Below are 10,000 nucleotides of genomic sequence, written 5' to 3'. Positions count from 1 at the left end.
CCTAGGACTCAGAAACACAATCATTCTTGTGTGGCCCATGAGTGACTCTGATGGTGGAGATTTTAAGGCAGAGAGGAGGATCGAGGGTTGGGGGAGGAGGGCAATACCAAGTCAAGCCGGTATGAGAGAGGTGTTTGGGCTCCATGTAGTGTGATTGACTTCACCTCACCCTCAGTTTTTCAGATGTCTCAATTGAGCAACTATAGAACATAGGATAATTTCCTTTAAGAGATAAGATTATCTCTTCATCTTGTCCCCATATGCCTAAGCCAGACTGGGTATTTTGTTATGGGTCAAGGGACAGATAAGAGTTGGACTAGATTTCCAGGAGGGGATATAGATCTGAAATGACTGATTCTTATCCATTATATCCATCATTATGGGTTCTCATTCCTCTACCTCCCAGGATGTCTTTGGTTCATAACCCTCCCATAATCCACTTTCTGCTCTGTCAGTGCCAAACCATTCCATAATCTTAAAAATCCTACATTAATCAGGTACTATCCATGCCTAAGAAAGCTTTTGTGGGAGGCTAGGCACAGATGTCACTAACCCAGGGGAATATGGTCCCTTGATTACCCTTATCCCAGGGCCCAGTTAGGTCCTTGCTCCATCTACCCGCCAGGAGACTCCTGTGTTAACATCCTCTCAGTCTCCATCTTCCCTCCTCCTGAGCCTGTCTGCCACCCACTGCATTCCTCACTCGCAAAGGCTCCCGGGGTAGTGAAGTGTACACTGGGTTGGAAGTTAGGAATGCTGGGTTCTAGCCTCTGTCGTCATTAGGCCACGAGCTCTTTGAGAACCGGGTCTGTCTTTCACCTTTCTTTGTACCCACAGCACTTAGCACAGTGCCTGGCACAGAGTAAGTGCTTAATAAATAAATCCTTCTTGACTGACTGTCACTTTCTTGATGTGTGACCCAGAGCAAGGCTGCTTTGGGACTCTGTTTCCTCATCAATAGAAGGGGAATAATAACCCTTGTATTACCTACCTCACAGGGCCATGGGGGAGGAAAGCCTTTTATTAAGCATCATAGAAATGGGAGCTATTATAATTTTTGTTATTCTCTTTCCAGGACTCTGTACTGCCCTTTATAGTCTTGTAGCAGCAGTACTTAAAGTGACAGGTTATATAGATTCAAACCTAGGGCTCTCTTCCAGATCTCTCCACCCACATGCTTCCAAGTTTGATGGGCCATTTATAGAATCATAGGATTTGGAGCTGGAAGTGACCTTAGCAATCATCTATTCCAAGCCCTTCATTTGTTTATAGATAGAGAAATTGAGGTCCAGGGAGGGTTAGGGAATTGCTCATTATGTCATACAGATAGTAAGTGGGAAAACAGGATTCTGACTCAGGTACCTTGAGTCCAAATCCACTGTAGGTGGGAGGGAAGGCACCCTGTAATGTGTGTGAGTGGCAGGGGCTGACCTCCTTCTGGAGGGCAATGCTACCCTTCCACCCCCCTCCCCCATCTTGCCACCTCCCCCTCTACACAGTAGCTCTCTACACATTACTACACAGCTCTAATACCTGCATCTTACTGTGCCTCCTGGAAGCCAGAGTTAGCTCTTGGCACAGATGGCAGGCTGGATTTTTTTTCTTCCACAGAATAGGGGAGTCTTTGCCCCATGGAGATAGGAGGGCAACATGAAAGAGAAAAGAATCAGAGAATTATAGAATTTCAGCATTAGAAGTGATCTTAAAATTGTTATTCAGGAGGGAAAGGGCCTGCCAAAGACCAGACTTGTAAGAAATTGGAATTTCAAACAATAATAATAATCAAAAGAAGTGATCTTAATGCCCACTGAGTTCAACTTGTATCAGAAGAGCCTCTGCCATAGTGTATCTGATGAGTGGTCATGCAGCCTTCAGCGTATATGAGGGGAACCCACCACCTCCTGAATCTACCCCTCCTACTTTTGAGCAGCCTGATTTATTAGGAAGTTTTTTTGTTTCCCCTACATCAAGCCTAAAATGACCAAACAGAATAAGCCTAATCTTTTCCTAGGCTTCACATACCCGAGGACAGATCTTATGTCCTCCCCCCTTGTCTGCCCTCCACCAAGTGTGTAGGGATAGGAAGAGGGAGAGGAGGTGGGGAGGAAAGCAGAGGACAAAAGCAGGAATTGAGGGGAGGAGAGAGCTGGGGAGGGGGTGGAAGGAAAGGGGAGGGATGGAGAGAAAAGGTGCAGAGAGGAGAGAGAGGGAAAGAGGGGTGTGCAGAGGAGAAAAGGCAAGGAAGGGGAGACATAATTGGGATAAGAAGGAAGAAGATGAGGGTGAGGGAGCAGAGCAGGGGGGAGAAGCAGTTTTACAGATGCTGCTTAAAATGCCGAGTTAATGGAAGAGAGGTGTTTGTTATTCCTTGAGGGAAGATTATATGTTGTGTGTTTGAAAGTGACTCCAATGCTAGCCAGGGTGAAGAAGCCACAGAAACAGCTGACCTCAGGCATTTTTCGCAGGGTTATTGTGTGAGTTTACTCAGTGATAGGAAACACCCCCAACCACAGCCTCTTTGAACCCTGTGCTTATCGGGTGCAGGGGTGACATTGGCCAAGGAGCTTCCTTGGAGGAGTGGACATTTCATCCCCAGTCTCTGAGATGGGCCTCCTGAGGGCCAAAGCTGTTTGTTCTGCCTCAGAATAGGGGCTCCTTGGGGACAGAAGCTATGTCCTTACTCAGCCCAGCAGCTTCCTGAGGGCAGAGGCTAGGGGAGGACCTGTGTTACCCCCCCAAGCCATGGGGCTTTCTGATGACATGGACTCTTTCTTCTCTTCTGTGAGGGGCCTCCTAAGGACACATTGTACCTCCCTCTCAGCCCATGACCTCTCTGAGAGCAGGGGCTGTATCCTCCTCAGCCCAGGGGCTTTTTGAGGGCAGGGGCTTTATCTCCTCCTCAGCTCAGGGGCTCTCTGAGGGCACAGGCTGTATCCTCCTCAGCCCAGGGGCTCTCTGAGGGCAAAGGCTGTATCCTCCTCAGCCCCGCGGGGCTCTCTGAGGGCAGGGGCTGTATCTTCTCCTCAGCCCAGGGGCTCTCTGAGGGCAGGGGCTGTATCCTCCTCAGCTCAGGGGCTCTCTGAGGGCAGGGGCTGTGTCCTCCTCAGCCCAGGGGCTCTCTGAGGGCAGGGGCTGTATCCTCTTCAGCCCGGGGGCTCTCTGAGGGCAGGGGCTATATCTCCTCCTCAGCTCAGAGGCTTTCTGAGGGCAGGGGCTACATCTCTCTCATTGCCTATGACCTCTCTGAGGGTACCAGTTGTCTCTCTTCTCTCTGCCTCTCCTATTATGACTAGTGTGGGCCTTAGTCTGTGGCACATACTCAACTGCATTGTCTAAGTGCCAGACAGACCTCTTTGGGTCACATTGCCAAATCTAGTTGCTTTGTAGAAGTTCCTCAGGGCTTGACAGACACAGTCATGGTGTTGGAGTCACTAACCATGTTTTGTGCTGGTCCCTTTCGTTTCAGCCACCCAGATCGATCCCATCGACCTCCAGGAGCTGTTCCAGGAGACATCAGCAAATGTCTTTCAAATCAACTCCAATGGTGCGTAGAAAGCCCAGGTGTCTGCTCTTGTCCCCTGGAGCCTTTGAATGGTTTAATCTGCACTGTGCACCTGCTGCCCTTTAGGCCAAGCCTTGCTGCCAGGAACAGGCAAGACCCTCTGGCAACCTGAAGGGCCCTCTGATGTGGGCATGGAGGGGTTCCTTGGCTGTTCAGCTCATGGACCAGGAGGCATGGAGCTCAGCACAGTAGAGTCACTAGACTGGGGCTGAGATTGAGAGTCAAGGAATAGGGATCAGGGGTCACAGAAATGACCACAACAGAGTCAGCAGGCCCAGGCTAGGGTTCAGATGATCTCCCGGGTTCACAAATCTGGAAGCTCAGAACTCAGTGTCATCCAGTCATGGGGCAGCATCATAGATCAGGGGAAAGGAAGGTTGGAAGTTGTCAGGGAAGGCCCAACCATCATACAGGACCAGATATTGTGCTGTTTCTGTCCTAGAGCTCTTGACAAGGGCCTGGGCAGGAACCAGGGCTGAGATGGTAACCTAGCCTATGTAAAGGTAGCTAGGGTTCTAGGTCAGCTCTCTTTTCTTTGAATGTCCATCATGAGAGCAAGGGTACTCAGACACTGATAACTGTTTTCTCCATGATTACCAGACTCTTGGTTCTTGCCACATGAACAGAGAGGGATAGGAGAGCCTGGATAATGAAAACCTGTGGATAATCAAGCCCCACCTTGTAATTTCTAAAACAGGGACTTGTAGCGATGAGGAGCTTGAAGGGACCCCAGAGGCTCAGAGCACAAGCCTTCTGTATACAAATCCTGTCTCTGACAAGCGGTCATCAGCTTCCTTCCACTTGAAGATCTTTAGGGAGAGAGAGCTTGCTTCACTGCCCCATATAGGCTGGATTCTAGGAGCTCAGAGCCTTTTGGAACCAGGCTGCTGCAATCCCCCTCTCCAGCTAGCTCACTGAGTCATTGAGCTGACTGCAATAGATGCTTATACTATACGTTCATCCCTCCCGCTCTTGCTTACATCTCCCACTCTCGTCCCTGGCAGTGACCTCCTTGGAAAGGAACCTCCGATCTCTGGGTACTGCAGGTGACACCCTGGAGCTACGCAATGGCCTGTAAGTGCCCCTTCAGGTTGGGACAAGTTTTAGATGTGTGCATGGTCACCCTGGGTTGTGAGCACAAATGCTTCTGATGCCCAACACCCACATGTATATTGGTACCCGTACCCATCCCTCTGCCCCATAAACATACATGTATACACTGCCACACAACCGTCCAGTATGACTACACTAACATATGACACACATGTATTCAAACACATGGAGACCTGTGTCACTTGCATGTGGGGGCATTTGGTTTTTTTTTCTAGGCAAATTGCTATATACTGCCCCCCCCAATACATACACACAACCCTTCCCAAATTATACTTGGGAAATTGATTATTTGAACCCAAATATAAAACTTTACTTTGAAAAAAATATTTTGTTGACATATTTTGTTTGTAGGTCATCTAGATTTCTCTTCATCTCCCTTTCTTTCTCTTCCAGAGAACCATCCCTTATAACACAGTTTTTTTTTAAAGAAAAAGAGGAATAATAGAAAAAGTTAGCTAATCAGTACATAAAAAAAATATGTTCTTATGTGTATTGATACACATTTTTGGACTCCCTACCTCTGCAAAAGAGTTGCAGGAAATATAAGACTTCACTTTTATCACTATTCATTTTCAGCTTATTAAATTCAACACAATGTTCTGGCCTGTCATAATCTTTTTGATTAGCTGTCCTTCAGTTCCTGGCATAATACTTGGCATATAGCAAGCACTCAATAAATAAGTGTTGAAGAAAATGGAATTAATTTAGCTCCTCCTCACTACAAGCTTTGTGTCATTTGAGAATTTGATTAGCAGGCCATTGACGCCTTTTTCCTGAGTTCTGTATAAAAAATATTAACTAGCACAGGGCCAGACAGATTCCTGGGGCACTCCACTGAAGACCTCCTTCCAAGTTGACATTGAACTGTTAACGACTACTCTTTGAGTCCAGTCATTGAATTAGCTTTGATCAGTTTTAAATCCATTTAATTGTATGGTGTTCTAGCCCACATTATAGCATAGCATCCTCTCTCTAATTTTGTTTGTCTGATCTTTCAAAGACTGCTGACAGTGGCTCAGCACTAACATCTCCCATTTCTTTTAGTTTCATAGGTTGTAGCTCACGTGGGCCAGGTGATTTGAGCTCCTCTAGGACAGCTGTTTCGTCTCATATTATCTCCTCACTTATCATGTGTATCATCTCTCTATTAATCCTGTCCTTCCTTGTCCATTCTCCTTGGCAGAGGAAACAAGAGCAGAAGAGTATTTGCCTTGAGTGGGGGTCAGGGCTTCAGGGAGAAGAGCTTGGGAGAAGAGCTTGGGACCAGCTGGAGAGTGATGGGAGAATAGGGACTTCAGCCAGTGCCCCAGCACCTGTGTGATTTCTCACCTTTCCCTGTACTTTTGTGAAGAAAATGAGCAGCTCTCCTTCTCTCTGTGATTGTTAATCAATATCCTATTCAGCAAATAGAGTCCTTAAAGTCTAAGTTGTTCAGCCAGTTCTCTGAGTGTCCACATCCGTCTTTCTGAACAGCTTTCCCTTTTTCTGGTTATCAAAATTGCTTCTCTTTGTACCTTCAAAATTTAATTCTAGGGAATTTCCCATATCTTTTGGGCTGCCTTGTTCTATAGGATCTTGGTCTTTCTGATCTTCCCTAACCCTTCTATGAAACCTTTGAATTCTGCTCTCGTAAAAGCCAGAACGTTTGTCAGTCTGTTCCTTACTTTCCTCTCCTCAACCACAAATTCTAAGATGAAGTGGTCATTTCCCTCTGAAGTTCCCATCATGTCCACGCCAGCAATCAGTTCTTCCTTGTTGGTGACAATCAGATCAAGAATAGAATTTCCCCTGGCTGGTACCCCTTCTTTTGAAAGGAAATTATCTTTAAGGCACGTCTTGGAATTATTAGTTACTCTACTGTGTGTGTGTGTGTGTGTGTGTGTGTGTGTGTGTGAAACAGAGAGGGGGTGGAGGGCAGGGGAGAGAGAGAGAGAGGGAGAGAGGAGAGAGAGAGAGAGAGAGAGAGAGAGAGAGAAGAGAGAGAGAGAGAGAGAGAGAGGAGAGAGAGCAGAGAGAGAGAGAGAGAGAGAGAGAGGCAGAGCCAGAGGCAGAGCCAGAGAGCACAGATGTTTTGGATGATTGTAGACTTCTTTCACTAGCCCATCATGTTTCTTAGCTGGAATTGTGGCTTGTTTCCCAAGCTCCTCCTCTATTCCTCTTTTGCTCTCAGTGGTCTCTGATGGAACCTGAGGACAATGTTGGAGGAAGGGGCAGACAGAGCTGGAATTCACCTCCGGGCCTCCTGAAATTCACCTTAGTGGAAAAACCATTGTTTTATCCACCAGAAGACCTGGATCCAAATCTGGGACATGCTAATGAGCACTACCCGAGTGACCTTTGCCAAGTCCCTTGCCTTGGGCTCTTTGGTCCTTTGTAAAATTAGAATGTTGGTCCAGATTATTTCTAAAATCAATTCTAGCTCACAATCCTATAATCCTATGACTTCAAGGCCAGTTTTCTTTCTACTGATACCATGGAGGCTTTTCATCAAGTATGTATACACACATACACACACACACACACACATACACACACACACACACACACACATACACACACACACACACCCATGCAAATACAGTCAGGTGCATGCACAGGCACTCACCCGTGCCTGGAGTTGAGAAGTTTTTTGTGCATTGACCTTGCCTAGCATGCCACTGAGTCTGACAGAGGGGCCCGTCTATGCTTGGATTCATTTTGGGGGGATTGGGCTGGAGTCTGTGGGCTAGGAAATGCAGCACTGAAGCCAGATCCCTTCCACATCAAGCTGGACTTATCCCAAGGATACTGGGCCTTCTGGACCAATAGTGGATAAGAGAAGGATAATAGAGTCTGGACAGGAGGAGCCAATGAATTTTTTTTAAAAAAGCGTCTCTACAACCAGGGACTCTGGCTAGCCCTGGCTTCAGCCCAAGCCCTAGTTTGGTTTTGTGGCTGGGCAGTGTCTCCGCCCACTGAAACCTGGTTAGAACTTCCTAAGGAGTCCCTACTAAGTTCCTAAGCTTATTAAACTGATTCCACAGTGGTTTAGTGGCAAGTCTACCAAGCTGGAAATAGAAGACAATTTCCAATGCCAGTAATACGACTTCCCTGCTGTGTCAGTTTGTGCATGTTGTTTTCCCTCTTGGAACTACAGTATCCTCATCTGTAAGGGGATGAATTCGGATATATGATCTTTTAGGGTTTTTCTTAATTTCCCTGAGTTTTCTCTATGCTTCTTTTAGCCCAGGGCAGGGGCCATTTCTTACCTAAACTATATCTCCTTTACTGCCTAGTAAAGTGTTCTACATGAATTCTTTCCTTCTTTCCTTTTTTTTTTCTTCTTTTCCTTCCCTTTTCCTTCTTTTTTTCTTCCTTTCTTTTTCTCTCTTTCCTTTTTCCCCCATCTTCCTTCCTTCCTTCCTTCCTTCCTTCCTTCCTTCCTTCCTTCCTTCCTTCCTTCCTTCTTGCATACATGTACACACATACATGCATGCATAGCCCCATTTTGCATCTCTGAAGCACTTTCAAGTTCACAAAGCCCTATGCTTACAACCCACTGTGAGGCCGGTCGCAGAAGTATTATTTCCCCAATGTATACAAGAATGAATGGAAGCTCAGACTGTTATAGGACCTTGTCCAAGGACACATAACTAGGAAGGAGCCAAGCTCAGAGTTGAGGGCCAGAGCTAAGAGTAGAACTTAAGGCCTCTGATTCCATATTTTATATTTGTACTGCACTGACATATGTAAACATGAATACATTGATACAGATACATGTAATATAAGTATAGAAACATACTCAAATATATACACAAAACACCTCATATGCATGTAGAAACAAATATATAAACATACACAGTGTAGAAATAAAAACATGCATATATCATCATCATAAACATGTGCTTATATATACACAGACACACATATGCACAGGTACATACATACATACACAATATGGTAGCTTGGCCAATACTGGGGGTTGAAATGAAAAACAAAAACAGACAACCTCAACCATGAAAAAGTGCAGAGAATCCCCAGAGAACTCTTCCGCAGAAAAAAAGTTTTAGCATTTGCGCAACTTTGTTGCCTATAATGAAAATGTCTCTGGCCCCTTTTCTGCTGTCATGGATACATGAAGATCATTTGTCAGCTGTGGAGGCTGACGATTGGGCTGGGGCCCTGAAGGGAGAGATCGGATGAGAGGGGCCAGGAAATTGCTTGTAACAACAGCCATCCGTCACTGTTCGGTGGGCTCCTGCACTCCCTGGAGATTTTTCCAGGAGGGTTTTTCTCAGGCCTGAGGTTGCAATAGGTCTATAGTAAATAGCATCCTGTCTTCTTCATGGCATGTGACTAGGAGGTTGCTACTCCTGTGTAACATACTTCTACACTTTCCCTTACTATCCTGCCAATGTTGATGAGGAAAGGGAGGGGAACCATCTTGGGCCCTTTTTTGTCCCCTCCTCAAGTGCTGGTTTGACCGAATCCTTATTGGGATAGAAGTCTCTATTTGGGTAGGTAGGCCTGAGTCAAAGAACTAGTGAAGGGCTGTTGGTAGAATTCTGGCTGCTCAGAGTTATAAGAGACTTGGTAGGTCATCTACTATCATCTGCCCAATTTAGGAAACTCCTTTAGGCTGTGTGTGAATACCTCCAGTTATGGGGAAGTCACTACCCTTCAGGGATAACCTACACAATTGTGGCACAAATATAATTATTAGAGTTCTCCTCCTCATCCTTTTAATGCCCCTCCTATCATGTTGGCATTTCTTAGGGCTGGAAACACGGTATTTTAGATGGAGCCTGACCAGGGCTGAAGATAGTGAGAGTGTTACCTTCTCTGGATATGTTGATGGAGCTGTGATTTCATGAACATGGATGCCCTTCCAACAGTTTAGACTGCTGCCCATCTTTGCTTTATCACCCAGGTGATTTTTCCTATGTCCTTCTGGAAATCCTTTGCAAGGGGCCCACCTAACATATTGGGGGCCTTATTGCAAATCTCTCAATGTTATGAGGAAACCAGTGGAGCACTCTGGCTCCTGCAATTAAATGGGATGCAGCCTGTGATCTGAGTTAAGAGGAACAAATGAATGGAACTTATTAGAAAGTCCTCTGGAAACATTTCAGTTTTGGGAACTCTTCCGAGCAGAGGAGGAAGCTGGACTATTTCCCACATGGGCTGATGCTTGTTTATTTAGCTTCACTCAAGTTAGAGCTAAGAGTCCCTGTGATTTTGAATAGGCCTGTGTGGTTCCTCACATATAAGTGGAGTCCATCTGGCCAATCACAGGTGGCTTGTCATCATATAGGCAGATTTCCCTGGCTGGGCCATGATATATAT

General features: G+C 46.0%; 1 protein-coding gene across 3 annotated transcripts in view; it reads left to right on the top strand.

The window, feature by feature from the left end:
• TSNARE1 (t-SNARE domain containing 1) overlaps positions 1-10,000 on the top strand; it is a 287,962-nt gene that overhangs the window by 100,443 nt on the left and 177,519 nt on the right. For all 3 annotated transcript variants that reach the window (XM_078153781.1, XM_078153782.1, XM_020995260.2), the window contains exons 4-5: positions 3,467-3,544; positions 4,567-4,636. In XM_078153781.1, coding sequence (XP_078009907.1) covers positions 3,467-3,544; positions 4,567-4,636 — 148 coding nt within the window. The remainder of the gene's footprint in view (positions 1-3,466; positions 3,545-4,566; positions 4,637-10,000) is intronic.

The sequence above is a fragment of the Phascolarctos cinereus genome, unplaced genomic scaffold (assembly GCF_003287225.1).
Source record: "Phascolarctos cinereus isolate Bilbo 61053 unplaced genomic scaffold, phaCin_HiC Scaffold_4;HRSCAF=312, whole genome shotgun sequence".
NCBI classification, from domain to species: domain Eukaryota; kingdom Metazoa; phylum Chordata; class Mammalia; order Diprotodontia; family Phascolarctidae; genus Phascolarctos; species Phascolarctos cinereus.
The sequence above is the reverse complement of the archived record's forward strand: the minus strand, read 5'-3'. Positions and strand labels throughout refer to the sequence as shown.